The sequence below is a fragment of the Aspergillus thermomutatus genome (genome assembly GCF_002237265.1).
Source record: "Aspergillus thermomutatus strain HMR AF 39 chromosome Unknown NODE_411, whole genome shotgun sequence".
Taxonomy (NCBI): Eukaryota; Fungi; Ascomycota; class Eurotiomycetes; order Eurotiales; family Aspergillaceae; genus Aspergillus; species Aspergillus thermomutatus.
The window spans coordinates 1-17,138 of NW_020798461.1; the positions used below are offsets into that span (position 1 = coordinate 1).

Here is a 17,138-nt window from a genome sequence, read left to right on the forward strand (position 1 = left end):
TATTTTAGTGTTGTTTTTTGTTTCAAGGAGAAAAGCGAATACGGGGTTCGCCTATGTCGCGTGGGCTGGGAAATGTGTATAGGGGACAGCCCGTGGGCCCCCCTGGCGTTGAGACTTGAGAGTCTGACTTTTGCCGGAGGCCCAAAAAAACTGGAAATCCCCCCCGAATTCTAAAACCAAGTGGAAGTGGAGAAAAACTTGTTTCGGATTCTCTAATTCATAAAAAAAAAAAAAAAAAAAAAAAAAAAAAAAAAAAAGGATCTTCTGACGGAGGATTTTATCTAGCGGGTTTGTGTTCATTTTCCGACAACTGATCAAGTACGTACTATCGACCCATCACTTGTAGAACAGTTCTGCTTGCCTGACACCTGGCATTGTCAAAAAATCCATGTCACCTTATGTGGATAATCCCACACCTGCAATAACGGTACCAGGGTCCCAATTGCATGATTGGCTTGATAATCCCTCCCCCGTCTGATCTTCATCCAGCATGATTCATCAGGCGCTCAAGTCTCACCATTCTCAAGGCGGACTGTTATGATCATTGATAGGTAGATATCCGGTAAGCGGATCTATCCATTAGCTACCCAAGTCAATCCAGTAGAAGCGGGCCGCCCCGATTGACCCGCCTGGGTCATTTCCCATCCCAGTTCATCAAGACCAAGTGTAGCCATGATGGTATCAACTTTTTTAATCTGAGATTAATTGGATGTGAAGTCATTGTACTGCAGGATCTCACAGGCTGATCGCCGCATTGCGCTCAGGCCAATGCCATGGAGGGTAGCGCACCAGCTTGGTTGTTTCACAGCTGCAACGCGAGCCCTTCCTAACTGGGCATATGGCATTCATACTCCATAAGGTGTACAATAATACCTTGATGATGGTGATACCCTTGTAGCTGTGGTGCGCTACATATCACTCCAAAACTATCGATGAGGAGCATCCACAGAATCATTCCAGTCCTACAGTACTCCGTACCGCCTCGAATTCAATAGATGTCCACCTGCGCGGTGGTCCCTCGTACACCCGGACGCTGAGAGTATACGTACTTACAAATCAACCCTGTAATCCAAACCCACTCTTTGCAAAATGGACGAGTATTACCTTGCAGAGTAAGCTACAGCCTACAGGTCATACAGGCAGGACAAACAAAGCCTCCCTGAGCCGCACCCAATTATCACCGTGAGCAAACGGTGGCTTTGGTCCTGGGGTTTTGATTGGATGACTTCCTTGTACTTTGGTGGATTTGTTCCGGTTTCTCCCTTTGGTGTGTTGTTTAGATGTCTGCAGTTACTGCTTGTTTATACAGAACGAACTGGTGTATGGAGGGTATAGCCATTCCAGTTGGGAAGGGGTCTGGGCTGATGACGTTGCCACTGACAGCTGGCAGTGCTAGTTTTCTGGTTGTATGAAGAACAAACAATTGATACTTCAGCCGATGTGCATACATGCTAGTCACGAGAAGAATGTTTGGTAGGTATTATTGTACCACAGCAGATGAATACTACAGCTTCCCCTTCTGACGCACCTGCTCCTGGACCTTCTTGACCCGTTCCCACGCCTCCAAGGCAAACGGTTCGGTCTTCTGCGCGTATTCCTGCGCACGCGCACTGCTGGCCTGGCGCAGGGCATACCGCGCCGCGATTCCCTGCATGATCACCGAGCTCCTCCACGAGAAGAACGCATCCCCCCACAGGATGTCCGCGGTGGGATCCCACCCGGCGACCTCACGGTACCATCGCAAGCAGTCCTCGCGCCTCGGCAGGCCCGGCACGACGCCAGGCCGGAACTGCTCCGTCTTGTGGTCCGTCCCGTCGAGGAAATAGGGGCTGGTGAGGTTGCAGAAATCGGACAGCGGGTGGCCGACCGTTGCCATCTCCCAGTCCAGGATGCCGATGACGCGTGGCTCTGTCTTGTGGAAGACCATGTTATCGATCTTGTAGTCGCCGTGCACGAGGGTGCCTCTGTCGAGCGGCTGGGTGGCCTTGTTGGAGAAGAAGCGCACCATGTCCATGAAGTGGGGCAGTTCACCGACGGGCTTCTTGGTCTCGACGTCGACGGCCTGTGCCTGCGCGTTGGACACGGCGGTGAAGGTGGCGATCTGGCGGTCGTAGAAGCCGGACGGCTTGCCGAATCGCTCCAGGCCGACGGACTTGGGGATGACCCGGTGGAACTTGGCTAATGTGCGGACTGCATCGCGCCATCTGCGCCCCTTAGTATCTGTCCGGTTGTAAAGAAGGAGGCTAAACGTACAGTGCGGTTCGCTCTTCTGCGCTGACGCCGGGGATGGCAGGGTCCGTGAATATTCGCCCGTCCAGGAACTCCATGATGTAGAACGGAGTGCCGATCACATTGCTATCCTCGCAGAGACAGTACGCTTTGGGGACAGGGACGTCGGTCTTCTCTAGCGCATGGATAATCTTGTATTCTCGTTCGACTTGGTGCGCCGTCTTGGACAGGAGCTTGCCTGGAGGCTTCTTGCGTAGGACATATTGTTGTTTGTCGCAGCCGGTGATTAGGTAGGTGGGATTAGATTGCCCGAAGCCAAACTGTTGCAATTATTAACTCATCAACTGGGTGAATAGGTATTGACGACTTACTTGTTTCACATCAATTGGCGTCTTGATGATAGGCACGTTTTGGTCGAGGTATCGCTCCAGCGACGGGATATCAATCGGTTGGCGTACAGCTCCAGCCATGACGCCAACTGTCAAACTTGACAATGGTTAATTTGAAGATTCCTTCTCCCCAGTTTCAATCCGAACCGGTATGGAAAGATCGAAGGAACCTGGAGACAGAAATATCGCCGGTAATAAGAATGCAGGGCACGCTCCAGCTCAGCGACACCAGCTACGGACCGAGGCAAAACAGTCCAATTGGCACCAACCCCATTTCTCTGGCCCGAGCTTGCGGGGCGTCGGAGCTCGGTACATAGTACTTCTGAAGTTTGTGCCTTAGGCTCGTTAATTATCACAAAAAGAGCAAACATGCCAAGCCAATTAACAACGCGGTGCGCGTACACCGCCAGACGCGTCTAACCTACCATACGTACATCTGCTGGTCAATTATCATAGCTCTGGACAGGTACACCGCAATTTCTTTCTCTTCGATCTTTCAGCCTCGTTCCTCAACATCTTGCAATCTTTGTTAAAGTTATGACAAAAGAGACCACACCACCACCGCAACAGTCCACAGCTCCCGCCCACGAACCTCCCTCTCTCCCCGCCTCTCCCCTCGCCAAACGAACAAAACCCGACTCCAACACAGACAACACCAACAACATGACCACCGGCACAGCACCCGCCGTCACCTCAATCTCTCGGCCCCTCCCTCCCCTCCTCGTCAAGAAGCTCACCGAGTCCGCACAAGCACCCACCCGCGGGTCCGCCTTCGCCGCAGGCTACGACGTCTACAGCGCAAAGGAGACCGTCATCCCGGCCAAGGGTAAAGCACTGGTTGACACCGGGCTGGCGATTGCCGTGCCGGAGGGGACATGTACACCACCCCCTCTCACCATCCGATTCCTCTCCTCTTCCCGGAGAATGTATGCTGATGAGTTGACGATTCAGACGGCCGCGTTGCCCCCCGAAGTGGCCTCGCCTCGAAGCACTTCATCGATACCGGGGCCGGCGTCATTGACGCTGATTACCGGGGTGAAGTGAAGGTGCTGTTGTTTAATTTTTCGGATGTGGATTTTACTGTTAAGGTGGGGGATCGGGTTGCGCAGCTTGTGCTTGAACGGGTGAGTCTTTTGTTTCGTCATATCTGGGTGTGTTGATGCTGATGGTGGCTAGATCTATACGCCCGAGGTGATGGTTGTGGAGGAGTTGGAGGAGAGTGTCCGTGGGGCGGGTGGGTTTGGAAGTACGGGTGTTTGATTTAACGAATTGATTTATGATATAGATAGACTTTGATGATACTGAAAATGATGGCATTGCCGTGCGACTCATAATACATTCTATTCATGAGTTTAAGTCTATCAATACGTCTATACGTCTACACCATGCACTTGACTATTGAAGTCCCGCAGGCAAATCTTCCTTCTTCCATTCCTGCGCTTGGAACTCAACAGCAGGCTCCCGCAGGAACCGCACGTTACGCACAACCCTCACCTCGGCGGCTTTCGTCCGCCGCAAATACTCCCTCTTCTGCTTCTCCTCCTCACTCAAGCCCGGCTCATTCTCCTCCGCAGACGCAGCGGCGCGGAGCTCCGCATCACGCGCTTCCAGAGTCTTTTCCAAGACACTGTGCATGCTCGCTAGCACCTTCAGGGTGGCCTTGGCGAGAGGCAGGTCAGTGGCTTGGACGTCATCCGGGGAGACCCACGACTTGGTCGCGCGGAGGGTGGCGTCGGCCGCAAAGACGGCTTCGCGGAGCCGGGCGACCGTCAGAGCCGCGAACATGTCGCCCGTGCCGCTGAAGAAGCAGTCCAGGGCGGGGACGTCTATTCGGAAGAGACGAGGGGAGCCGTCGGATTTGGTGGTGGAGCCAATGACGGTTAGGCTGTCTGAGGTGGCTGCCGGGGAGGAGGAGAATTGGGAGATCTGGACGGAGGTGATGATGACATGCGGGACTGAATAGGAGGCGTGGATGGCGGTGATGGCCTCGGCGAGGGCGCTGAGGGAGGTGATCTTGATTCCTGAGAGGACTCTGAGGGTGATGGGTCAATGACGACTGTACCAGAGCGAAGTTGGCAATGGCAGCATCCTTACTCGGCTTCAAACTGATTGGGGAGAATCAAATCAGCGTGATGGATGATCTTTTTATATGCAGGCACCACATCATCATTGACGTACAGCCGGCCCTGGTCGCCCATCACAGGGTCCAGGACTGTATGTTCGCCCATCGTTAGCTGGAAATGCAAGAAACCATAGAAATGAACATACCCCAGAAGAATGAGCCAGGTCTTGACTCGGCCTTGCGCTGCAGATCCAAGCCGATAGCCCCTACTGCCTCCACTGCCGCAGCACTGGGCGCATAACCCGACAACATGACATCAAAGTCCGTGAGATGGCTCTGGCAGAGACCCTGATATAGGTCGCTGATCTCTTGAGCTGTCGACCTTGTGCCTTTGAACTGCCTGTAGCCGGTGTGGTTGCCTGTTGAAGTCAGTTGACCCGACCTGACAAAGAATATTGGGATGATTACTAAAATGAACAGTATTCAGGGCAGCAACATCACAGCCCAAGGACTGCATGACCAGCGTAGCCATCTTGTTTCCAACATATCTGATGCTATTAGTTGCTGCTCACAGATGCGGACTTCATCATGATTGATTCATGTTGCCAAGGTACACAATATAGATGACAAGAAGGCTATATCCTTGTGCACTTGGAGGGGTACAGTGACACAGCAGAGAGTACGTACCCGTAGACAACCTGCCTCCTCCCGTCAGTACTTGTACTCCAACTGTGATCACATCAACCAAAGCTGAAGTCGAGCTGATAAAGAGACTTACATGACTCGCAATGGCGAGCACCCTTGTTTCAGGTACCAAGCCGTCAGAGGACATGGTAGGGTTGATTATCGTTTATGCAAGTAGAGGAAGGTGATATTCCAGTAAAGAAGACGAGTGCCTCGATCATACACAGATAATGTAATGATAGTCCAACCTCAAATCAACTACTCCAATTGTATGTGATACAATGAATCACTAGGTACTTATCTGGATGGATGACTGAATGTGGAGGGGAATTTTCTTGCGGCATGATTGGCCAATCAAGGCTCGGCTCGATTGCCCGCACTGCCATGTACTTATGGTGTACCTTGACGGCGAATGGCTGGTGGAATGGTACCGATAGCTACTTTGGTCCTGGTTTCCTTTCCGCTTTCTGAGTCAGGGGTGAATCTGCACTCTGTAGACTTTTTTCTACGAGCTACTATGTATGATCATTGTCATTCTTATCATCGCACCTTAAAAGAAAGTGGCTTTCTTTTGCGATCGTCGCGTGATGGAGTCTGGACACATAGTCCACTGACCAGTGCCATGGGCCAGGGGCATAGATAGGCCCTAGCTCTATGGATTCTAAATCTACGGAGATATTCCCCTTTCTTCTCTTCTAGACTTCTGCGGAAGAGACGATGACAGTGGCACAGCTGCAGACAAGAGATCCACTCGTCCAGGTTCTACTCGTGGCCAGACCGTCCCTTGGTCCATTGGTCGCTGCTAAATTTATGCACTCTGCTATTGTCCAGCTTTAAGCCAGCTGCCTTAATGGACTGACAGTAGTACAGTCTCCACGGACGCCCGAAAACACTGATTTGGCTGCGTGATACGTCCCACCAAGTGCCCTAGGCTGAATAGTCCAAAGCCAAACTCAGCAGTCACACAGCGATTCCATTCTTGTTGTTGCTGTTGTCTCCTGAAGATTTTCGTGCTCTTCCTTGCTTTCTGTCAGACAGACAGACAGACATCGCACTCTTTTCTTTCTTCTTTCTTGTCTGTCAACGGGGGCTGGATCATGATTCTCTTATGCCTCCGCCAGGGGCAGTCTTAATCCTTTTCCTTTCCTTTCTTGATTAATGATTCCGGTAGTTTTGTACTGATAGTCGCTCATTCTTACTGTCCTTGATGATATACCAACCACCAGGTCAAGGATTGCAGAGACCATGATAACCACGGGCCTCTGCTGACACACTCTCTTTCGTCGCCTTGAGTTCAATTCTAAAGCCATTGTGGCAACGTCATTCATTCAATTCTCTGCCAATATGAAATCTTTCCTACAATCTAGTCCATATAGGTCAAGCAGACCGTCGCAGTGGGGGGAAATTGACCCGAGACGTTCTGATGTCTGCAGTGCATCATGCGCCGGCAATTCAAAATTGACCTCTCGATGCTCGACACTGGTCACACTTCTGATCGCACTGCTTATGTCGTCGCTAGTTTCTGCGTCTGCGATTCCAGTTGTCGCTCAACCACTATCTCATGGCATGTTCCTATCGCGAACTGAGGCATCTCGGAACGGAGAGCAAGAGGGACAGTCCCGATACGGCGGAACCTGGGTCATCGAGAGCAGTCTAGACGACGAGGCAGCCACGCTGCCCATCCTCGTCGCCCCCGATGAGGATGTTGATGAGAACAGTCCATCCCAACTGCTCGCTCGCTCAGACTCCAGCACCGACTCGCTGCCGACAGCCTTCGACACCAATCTCTCCAACAACTTCACAGCCGAGAGCTGCCCCAAGTTCTTCAACGCCTTCCTCTCCAACTCGACCGTCACCTCCTGCTACCCCATCTCGCTCCTCCTCCACGACTCAACCTCCTTCTTCCACACCCTCACCTCCGCAACCGCCACCTCGCATGTCCTCGACCTCTCCTGCGCCGCGTCCGTCGACACCTGCACATCCATCTTCAACCGCCTCGCGACCAACCTTCTCAAAGACGACGCCTGCGGCAAGGACTACAAGCTCGGGAACCCGCTCGTCACAGACGCCTACACAGGCTTCATCACCTACGAGCCCGTCTACCGCGCCTCCTGCCTCAAGAACCCCGACACAAACGACTACTGCTTCGTCGACGCAGCCACGAACGCCTCCTCCCCGCAGAATATCGACACCTACTCCCTCCCCGCGGGGTCCTCCATCGTCGCGGAACCCTGGCCGACCTGCAACGAGTGCTTGCAAGCCAGCATGGATATCTTCAGCCACTGGGCGCAGGTGGACGGCCAGCCGCTCGATACGTCCTATCTCCCCTCCGCGTTGGCGCTGAACCGGCATTGTGGCGATAATTTCGCGAATGTGAATATCACCGTTGGGAGCGTGAAGTCGACAGCGACGTCGGGGGCTTGGGGGCCGGCGTCTGTTGATTGGCGGTTAGTCGGGTGGACGGTGGCTCTGAGTATTGGGATGTCGGTGCTGGGGGTTTATTGATTCTCTTTCTTTCTTTCTTTTTTTTTTTTTGATTGTCGCGACGCTTGTCGCATTCGTCTTGTATACTTCTTTTCTCTCCTTGGGCATCATGTGGTGTCGATTCTTTGCTATTTGTCAGGGTCACGGTTGTATGGATAACGACAGCGAGTGTGGTTTTGGCATCTTGAGCATGTTCTTGCTTCCTTTGTTGTTTATCTTACAGTCATGTTTATAGGTATAGTTTTAATTGTAATTATAACACCTACATATTTTCATTACACAATTCTTCGTGCCTCAATGATATGGATTGCTGGAATCCAGGATGAATTTTGAGAATAGGTTCATTCATTATGCTGCATAGTATTCCAAGTATCAACACTGAATTGGATAACTTCATCAAATATCATACTGCCATGTCATCGCATGCCATATCGCCTGGAACAATCAATACACATGAGGTGTAATACACCTCTCCACCCACATGAAAGAAAAATGAAAATGATATCCAAGAATTGTATGGTCACATAGATATATTCACTGTCGTTATATGTAATATTGACGAGAACATTATACTTGTCAGGGTCTTCAGCTTCGCCTTGAGGCACTGCCAGTGGCAATTGCAATGAGAGATTGCGGCGCCCCGAAACTCGACCCCGTCCCTGACACAGGGCTTTGCGCTGCATCCCTCTCCCGTCTGACCCGGAAGTATGCCAGTTTAGTGAAGCGGCCGAGTTGAGCCCAGAAGTGTCGGCCGGCGGGGTGAGCGGCTATTCGATCTAAAAGATCGGCAGTTGCTTCACGGACAGACGGATCAGGGTGAAATAGGCCCATACTGATGTAGAACAGACCGGCTTGGCTTTCTGGCGTCACCGTCAGGAGCTGGCATATGCCTGCGTAGTCCTTGACAGCGTGGGAAAAGGCATGGTAGATGGCTCCTGCATCAGCATGAGACAGCCGCAACGTGCGCAGCCGATCATGGTGATGGTGCAGGTCAGGTTTCTGAATTGGTCTCGCAGGGTAGTACATGGCCGCGATGTCCTGTATAAACGAGTAGTAGGATCGAGTCGTGCGCCAGCCTTCGATTCGGGACACAGAGGCGATCAACTCTCGCTGTTTCGATGCCTCGTCGGGCCACACATAGCCATGGCCGCGTAGCGTTGTGGGGTCTAGGGGGTCGGCTTGTACACCACTCGGGCTCTCCGGAGATAGCTCCTCGTTTGGTCCGATGATGTAGAGATTCGACGCTCCGTACACAGTCTCCTCAAACGCAGCCGCAACACGCGTGAATTTGGTAATGTATGCGCGCCATTTCGCACGGATCGCATTCTCCCCGTAGCGGTTAGTGATACTCCGTTGAACGTCTTCCATGAAGGCGTTGTCACCGGTTGGATCTGAATGAGGGCTCGGCGTGTAGTTTTGGAGGAAAGAGCTTTGTTGAAAATACAGCAGCCCCTCTGTAACTGGGGCGGGCTCGATGTGGCTGCTAATTTTCATTCTGCCGGTGGGAAGATCGCATAGGAGGTCCCACCATTCGGGATGATTTGCGAAGGTGGGATTCGTTACTCCAGCGATAAAGCCAGGAACTTTCAGCAGATCATCGATCTTCGTCAAGTCGGTATAGGGAAAGGCATGCCTCGTAAAGCCACGTAAGATCCCACCTGATGCAAGAGCGCAGGCGGCCAGAACTGCCTCTGCTACTTCGCCGGAGGGCCGATTGTGACCCAAGAAGATCACCCGTTTCTGGGTGAGCATAGCGTTGACAAGGACGATGATCGGGTGCGTATAGGAACCATTGGTGGTCAAGTGAGGGTGAAGCGGAAAGGGCTGCGGTGCTGTGGCATGAACAGTAGAGAACGTCTGGATGAGCTTGATAAGGGAGAAGTCTCCCACAATCTCGGGCCAAATCACAGTTGGCACTTTGACAGGAATCGGGATTTCGTTGTAAACGACTCGCGATTCGAACTCGTGGGTGTCGCGGGGAAGCGCATATCGAGGGGCGGGCTTTTTGGGCGATGGCGGGGTGTCTTCAACAGGTTCTCCCTCCTCGATCAGTCGCTGCTGGATCATCTGCTCGAATTTTTCGATAAACATATCCTTCGCATTACTAGCCTGCAATATCTGTCGTTCCAGGAGTGAGAGCTTGGGCATCAATGACAGATCCATCTCGTTGACGGCATTATACAGCGAAGCCAGAGTCTCGGGATACGGGGACTTGAAATAGTCCTCCAGCGCCAACAATAGTAAGGGCTGTAATGCCAGTGGTATGAGCACATATTCATCGCCAATTGAAGTCGGAGTGGAATCACCTTATAGATATGAAGAAATGAATGACGCGTACATATTGCCATAGCCTTGACGACCGCACCTCTACAGGTTGATTTAGCTGGGTGGTTACGAGGTTGCAGAGCAGGAGAACGAACCGTCTGACTGTGTTGTCTTGTTTCGTATTCACAAGGTTGAGCACGTACATCAACGGTGGCCCCTCGCCACCGTCGTCGTCGTCGTCGTCGCTGCTCTCTTCCGTGAGAGCATCGGTATCTTCGTCCTGGCTATTGTCGTCCGCTTCGTGCTCTGGGTTCTTCTCGCCCTTTGCCTTTTTCCGCCGTTTCTTCTTCGCCTTCGTTGAATCCTCGTCCTCTCCCTCCGCACTGGTGTCCTTGTGCAAGAAGAAGATCGTCCAGTCTTGGCTCCGGACATGCGTCTGGTCCGGGAGCATCAGTTCCGCGAGCATGCTCTCATCTCCGCTGATGGGCGCTGGATACTGATGTTCCATGATCGGACCCCGGTCAATGTGGAAGGACGCGACGAGAATGTACTCGACATGACGCTCCGATGAGTCTAAAGGATATTGTGCCTTGCATCGTCGGGGTCTCGAGGCACGAGGGACAGCGAGATGATCTCCGGAGGGACGACGCACGGATCTTGAGCTGCTGGGAGATCTGTTCTTGAGAACCGAGGGGGATGGAGACAATCGAGGCAAGCCATTGGACTTCGAAGGGTTCGATACGGGAGGAAATGGATGCGCAGCATCGTCGGACGGTCGGTAGGGAAGAGTGGTGGTCATTTTCTGTGGTGAGGGAGAAACGCGATGGGAGGATAAGAGATACGGGGGTGCGTGAGGACTGCTCCTAGCAGAGAAATGGGTATAATCACCGCATATCTCGCATCAATGGACATTAAAGAGCCCTGAGTAAGTAGGATGCCATAGTTAGCCAACCTGCGAGTTAGTCAGTTTGTGACCGATCCGAAGCTTAGTTGATCGTCCTCCGTCCGTTCAGGGGTTAACTCATCCAGTCGATCTGGAAAGAAAAGGGGACGCCTCAACCATCGAACCAAACCACACGTACCAAACATCTCCACAGCGGGGAAATTCGACGGGAAGGAGAGTCAGAACCAGATCAATCTCATCGTGAGATCGCAATAATACTCCGTCTGGCCCTTGCATGACAGGAAATTATTCTAAGACTCCTTCAGCTACACCGGCTGTGATTCGAGAATAGACCACGCAGGTACATATGATCCGATGCGTGTTTAAGACTCCAATCTCCCACTGTCTGATAATACCTTACCACAAGACGACGCATCTCCACCCTCAGCACATGGTATGCTCGCAAGCCGTGATTCTGATATTTTGGCAGGATCATCAAGACCGGAAAGCCGTTTGTTAATATCGCCTTTCGGGGCCTGGAAGGATGATGATGGACTGGGACTGAACGGCATCCATTTATACAGAAAGCTCGCAAAAGCGATAACAGCATATATCTCATGTGCGCTACGACTTGAGAACTAAGTATTTTCAATGAATATCTGTTAATTATTCCCTCGTGGCAATTTCTATAGGAGAAATCTAGTCCTTTTGACTCAGAAAAGCGTACCAGGAATCTTTTGGTATCGCTAGAAACTCTCCTGTTTGTTGTCACGGTCAAAAGGCCCTGCTCGAGAGTGATAGAGCTCAGGAACCAGCCCTGTCAGCTAATGTGTCATCCCCTTATTATCGGAGACCAAATGGCTTCGAACCAGTCACCGAGCTCGCAGACACTTCGCGTCAGGTCTCAGATTGGACTTGTCAAGCCCCTCTCATCCACACAACCATACAGTCCATTCGGCTTCGGCAGATAGCGAAAAGCGAAAGCAATATGCAGAATTACCGAGGGAAGCGAAGTGACTCGAGCCGATGACTGTCAGTTACTCCTGATAGACCGGTTCGAGGTCTCAGGACGAACGCTATGTCGGAGCACATTTTCCGTCTGTCATCAAGCCGGCATCGTCTAATCCCATATTCCGGAGGTATTGAGTCGATGCAGTCGACCTGAGCGTGGCCTCTGACTCCTCTCTGGCCATGACGACCATCATCCCCATGCGAAGTTATTCTGTTCCAAGCACAGTTTTCGCACAGCGCGCTTTGAACATCTCATGGCTTCATCCTGTTCATGGATGAAGCAAAGATGGGATCATCGGTAAGGTTGTACGGAAAATTCCCCAAGAACGCCAACTCGTGGAAGCTCTTGTTGTCATCACAAAGGATCAACTCGGAGGACAAAGATCCCCCACAGGCCCACATGTGCCAAGAAAATAGCGGGCCGACTTTATGCCGTCATCATCCACTCCCTGTTTTGTTTGTTTGCGTGGTTGTATGCATGGTTACGGTATCGCCTTGTAGATGCAGATAACCCCATCATCCATTGCAAATTGCTGACCCCGTACTGCTTGCTCTTGTTCCTGATTGAAACTCTGAAGTATAATCTAAAGAGAATATTTAGAACTTCTCGAAAATTGTCTAAATCAGAATTCACAAAGCTATCATATCATGGTGTGCTGCTTCCCCTCACCGCAACAGCTGATAGCGAGATCATATCACCCTGACCAAGAGTATTGCAGGTTTCAAATACGCCCTTCCGACCATCGCCCTTATCCTTCGGGTCTCCTCGAGCTTCCCCCTTTCGTCGACCATCTACATCCAACTCGCCGCCCACACAGATCCGTCCCAGCACACCAGGAACTGCAGGAAGCTCCCCGGGGCGAGGGTATACCCCAGCACAGTCACCGAGCAAGTTGAACCAGACATATACAGTCGCAGACAATGATGGGTCTTCTACGAAGAGCAATGACCCAATCCCACAACCCAATTTCACCAGGGAGTTGCCGCCCTCGCCAACCAAGGGAGCAGACGCCCCCGATGATTCCTCCTCCATCATGGAAGCAAAGACTGCCAGCATGATGGCTGCTTCGAGCGATGCAGCTGCCAGATTGACGCCGACACAGTTGAGGGAAATTCGCGAGGCATTCCAAGTCCTTGATAGAGACAACGATGGGTCCGTGAACAAGGACGATGTAGCTGATGTACTTGTGAATATCGGTGAGTCAACTTCTTTTCTTTGCGGTTCAAAGAGGTTGGACTAACTCGAGTCACGACGCAGGCCAGGATGCCTCGGTGGTCTCGCAATTTTTCCCTCCAGGAAGCACCCAGACGATCAATTTTCCTACATTTCTGAATATCTTATCTAGTCTACTTGCGCCTCTTTCTTCTCGCCAAGAATTGATGAATGCCTTGGCTGCTTTTGACGATGATGATAGCGGACAAATCGATGTTGCAGAGCTACGCGATACCCTCATACACACAGCGTCGGAAGATGGACAGCCACCGCTGACGGAGAGGGACATCAACGAGGTATTGAGTGGATTCACCGGACGTAGAGTATTCGGTGGGAAAGCCGGGAAACTGTCTGGAGCAGGAAAAAGAGGGGAGGTGTTTCGATATCAGGAGTTTGTTGATAGCACCATAGGAGGATCAACAAGCGGGCGCCGTGACCCTGATACCGCCGCGAGATAGAACACATTCATCGCAAGCTGGTTCGGTCACTGCGATTTTGGACATGGCGTTTTGGAGAGGCGGCGAGATTGTGTTTTGATATATCCGATGTATACTTGATGCTTGGCTCTGGAAGCCGTGTGACGACCTGTATTCTTGCTGATTGCATAGGATCCTACAGAATTCGAGATATCCATGACTTGCTTCTACAAATGACGTTTCATTGTTGGCGGGCCGACGGGTTATTTACAGGGACCCAAAGTATCCATTGACACAGGTCAAAGACAACCACCATATCTTAGACTACCTCGTTTTTCCCAAGAATGATATCTGGAAAATAAATCTAGTCTAGTCAAACTGAAGAAGAACTAAAACTGCATCTCCTGGTTAAATCATCAAACATCAAACAATCCATTTGTGGCGCGTCGCGTGTCCCCGCATTCCTCGATCGGGAAAAAGCCCGCCATGCCCAGAGATTCAGTGTCACATTGGTTGCTGATCGTCCGAACCTGCATCTAGTACTTTTCTTATCCCCGGATACACCACTAGATACTCGGCACTGAAAGCGAACGACGGATTACTTGTTCCTCTCTTCTCATCCTTTCTTGGCTGTTGTCCTCGTCGCCAGGAAGATGGTCACTTCCTGTGACCGTTTCAGCAGAGATTATTTGCGCTGAAAAACAAACCCGTTCCATAGTCATACAGGACCAGCCATGTCCCAGCCAACACAAGCCCAGCTGAATCTAGCCGCTCTTGCGGGCTCTGGCTCTCCTTCACCCCGGACGATGCGAACTTTACGGAAGATACAATCGCATCAGATCCTTTCGTCGAATCCTTCTGTGTTTAGCGGTCAGACATCACATCTTTCCACTGCGCGCTCGTCCGCCAACGCTGAGGAGCTGTCGCAACAGGCACACTTGGATTCCCCTGTCCGGCTGCGCACACACCGTCGAGCGAGATCAAATAGTGACGCCGGCTCGGGTGAGCGACCCATTTTACAGACTCAGAAACGATCGGGGAGGAAGACAGGCTCGGGGTTCGGGATCAAGAGATCAGTCTTGGAGACACTGCTGCGGGATGGGCCGCAGAACGGGGACGTCGAGGATGCATTGAAGGAGCTGAGATACCTTGTCCTGTCGACGAGGGTGGAAGCGGATGGTGATGGCATGGTATGTCAATATTTGCAATAGCGCCATGACCTCTAGGCGGAGAACGAGCCTGCCATGCTAACATGTCTGTTCTAGTCGACATATCGCGTTTACCTATGGCTCACACTACTCGATATCCCTCCCCTACCAACCGACGAATACCTCTCACTCATTCATCGCGGTCGTTCGCCGGCTTATACCAAGATCCGTAACGACACATTCCGCACCCTAGCAACCGATCCCCTGTTCAAGCGACGCGTCACCGAAGCCAGTCTGATCCGGCTCCTCAACGCCATAGCATGGAAGATCCACGATGCGAAGGCCAAAAAGCGACCGAAATCGCGCCTATCGACCTCCCGCAGACGGGAAATGGAACTTTTGATCAACACACCACCGAGCATCGCAGAAGAGGAGCCTACTGACGACAATGCCAACCTCCTCACGGCAACACCCAGCAGCGATGCCATCACCAGCGAGTCGGCGATCTACGTGCAGGGGATGAACGTACTGTGCGCGCCCTTTCTCTACGTGGCGCGCAGCGAAGTCGAGGCCTTCTCCCTGTTTCACTACTTCATTACCCGCGAATGCCCAGGCTATATCCGCGGCGCAATGGACGGCGTCCACCGGGGTCTGCGGCTGGTCGATCGTTGCCTCGAGATCGTCGAGCCTAAGCTCTCCGCCTATCTCTTCTCCAAGGGGATGCAAGCGGAGCTCTACGCCTTTCCGTCTGTGTTGACACTGTGCGCCTGCACGCCGCCACTGCCCGAGGTGCTCCATCTGTGGGATTTCCTCTTCGCGTACGGCCCACACCTGAATATTCTATGCATCGTTGCACAGCTCATCCGGATGAGGGATACCATCCTCGATAGTCCAAGGTATGTTTTCTTTCCCGCATGTGAGCAATATCAACAAGCCACATATCATATTGCTATGCATGGACGAATCGATTCTGACCAATCACACAGCCCAAACAAGATCCTCCGGTCCTTCCCGCCGCTCGACGCAAAGGAGATCATTGCCTTGACCGTCCTCATTGTCCGGAAGATTCCTGATGCTCTCTATGCGGAGCTGATTGATCATGCTAAATAAGGTAGGCCTGTCGGTCGTTACCACTCCGTATTAACCATGTAACATACTAGGTAACATGTATTATCTCCTGCTTGCATATTTGGGCTTTTTTTTTTCTTTTCTAAAGCCCAATTGGGTTATGTTTCCCTCTGTGGTTTATTGTGGCTACCCGAAGGCTTTCTGCTTGCTCATGCCATACCGAACTGATCTGTTATACTGAATGAATAATGAGGCAAGGAAAAGAGACGCTAAGATGGGTTGAAATGGATCGGGATGAAATGCATGTATTGTTAGACCAGAACGATTGATGAATGATGACTTAACTGTTAACTAGTCTAGGCAATGAACTTTTGGAATTCGGCAGATGCGACGTCCACCTATTCTATGAACTCTCCCTGACGCCGAGCAGCAATTGCATGGGTGAAACACTCAGATGATGCAGACAATCAACCCCAACCCAACTCAGCAGAGACACAGATAAAGAAAGAAAGGAAGAGCAAGTATACATACACGCCAACAGGCCTCAAACACCCAGATGCTATGGAATCGACAGTGCAGAGAAGAGAAGAGGAGATGATCAAGTCACCAGCGCCCCCTTGCTGCCCAGTCCGGACCCATTCACCACAAGTGGCTGACATCTATCCCTCCCCCTGTCCCTCTCCTTCTCCCGCCCACTGTTCCTATCCGCAGTCCTCGGGCCCAGCGCTGGAGTCATACCTTCGGCCTGAACCGTCTTCTTCTCAGGGGAGTTGAGTCTATTCGACGACGGCGCCGGCGGCACATTCGCTAGAGCGTACACTTCCCGACCAGCATAACCCCGACCATAGCCCTGACCATGACCATTGGTATACGCCGAAGGAAAATACCCACTCCGATCGATCTTCACCCTGATCTTCGCGCCGAGGAAAAAGGCGGTGTTATACAGCGCGATGGCGCGCTTGGCCTCGTCCGCGGTGCGGAAGGTGACGCGCGCGAAACCCTTGCATCGGCCTGTGTCTGGGTTCACGGGCATCTCGCACTGCTCGATGGTCCCTGCGTCCTGCAGGAAGAGGCTCAGATCGTGGGCTGTGGTTGTTGGGCTGAGGTTCTGCACGAAGATGGTGCGTCGGGGGGTGAAGCGGGGGTAGCTTTGTTCGGGGTTAGGGGAAGGTTTGTGGGGGTGGAAGGTGGTTCTTGGTCGGGTGTTGTTATTGCTATTGTTGTTGTTGCTGCTGCTGCTGTTTGTGGTGGTGGTGGTGATGGTGAAGGGGTGTTCGGGGTGAGGG

General features: G+C 52.0%; 7 protein-coding genes across 7 annotated transcripts; 3 read left to right on the plus strand and 4 right to left on the minus strand.

Moving 5' to 3' along the window:
- Window positions 1-1,504: 1,504 nt before the first annotated feature.
- On the minus strand, window positions 1,505-2,699 carry CDV56_100429 (phosphotransferase family protein; the record flags this gene model as incomplete). Its single annotated transcript, XM_026754048.1, has 3 exons — window positions 1,505-2,204; window positions 2,254-2,549; window positions 2,601-2,699. 3 exons carry the CDS (start codon window positions 2,697-2,699, stop codon window positions 1,505-1,507), a joined length of 1,095 nt encoding a protein of 364 aa, XP_026609798.1.
- Window positions 2,700-4,013: 1,314 nt separating this feature from the next.
- Window positions 4,014-5,512, minus strand: CDV56_100810 (pyridoxal kinase; the record flags this gene model as incomplete). Its single annotated transcript, XM_026754429.1, has 4 exons — window positions 4,014-4,650; window positions 4,713-4,830; window positions 4,887-5,099; window positions 5,368-5,512. The coding sequence occupies 4 exons, from the start codon at window positions 5,510-5,512 to the stop codon at window positions 4,014-4,016; spliced, it is 1,113 nt and encodes a 370-aa protein (XP_026609799.1).
- Window positions 5,513-6,930: 1,418 nt separating this feature from the next.
- CDV56_101262 (uncharacterized protein) lies at window positions 6,931-7,869 on the plus strand (the record flags this gene model as incomplete). Its single annotated transcript, XM_026754881.1, has 1 exon — window positions 6,931-7,869. One exon carries the CDS (start codon window positions 6,931-6,933, stop codon window positions 7,867-7,869), a length of 939 nt encoding a protein of 312 aa, XP_026609800.1.
- Window positions 7,870-8,433: 564 nt separating this feature from the next.
- Window positions 8,434-10,912, minus strand: CDV56_101488 (AFI1/MesA family protein; the record flags this gene model as incomplete). Its single annotated transcript, XM_026755107.1, has 3 exons — window positions 8,434-10,095; window positions 10,155-10,215; window positions 10,269-10,912. The coding sequence occupies 3 exons, from the start codon at window positions 10,910-10,912 to the stop codon at window positions 8,434-8,436; spliced, it is 2,367 nt and encodes a 788-aa protein (XP_026609801.1).
- Window positions 10,913-13,041: 2,129 nt separating this feature from the next.
- CDV56_102122 (putative calmodulin) lies at window positions 13,042-13,678 on the plus strand (the record flags this gene model as incomplete). Its single annotated transcript, XM_026755741.1, has 2 exons — window positions 13,042-13,204; window positions 13,266-13,678. The coding sequence occupies 2 exons, from the start codon at window positions 13,042-13,044 to the stop codon at window positions 13,676-13,678; spliced, it is 576 nt and encodes a 191-aa protein (XP_026609802.1).
- A 692-nt stretch (window positions 13,679-14,370) lies between these two features.
- On the plus strand, window positions 14,371-15,894 carry CDV56_102303 (uncharacterized protein; the record flags this gene model as incomplete). The annotated part of the gene is made up of 3 exons (XM_026755922.1): window positions 14,371-14,826; window positions 14,902-15,680; window positions 15,771-15,894. 3 exons carry the CDS (start codon window positions 14,371-14,373, stop codon window positions 15,892-15,894), a joined length of 1,359 nt encoding a protein of 452 aa, XP_026609803.1.
- A 556-nt stretch (window positions 15,895-16,450) lies between these two features.
- On the minus strand, window positions 16,451-16,885 carry CDV56_102581 (RNA recognition motif domain-containing protein; the record flags this gene model as incomplete). The annotated part of the gene is made up of 1 exon (XM_026756200.1): window positions 16,451-16,885. One exon carries the CDS (start codon window positions 16,883-16,885, stop codon window positions 16,451-16,453), a length of 435 nt encoding a protein of 144 aa, XP_026609804.1.
- Between the last annotated feature and the right edge of the window lie 253 nt (window positions 16,886-17,138).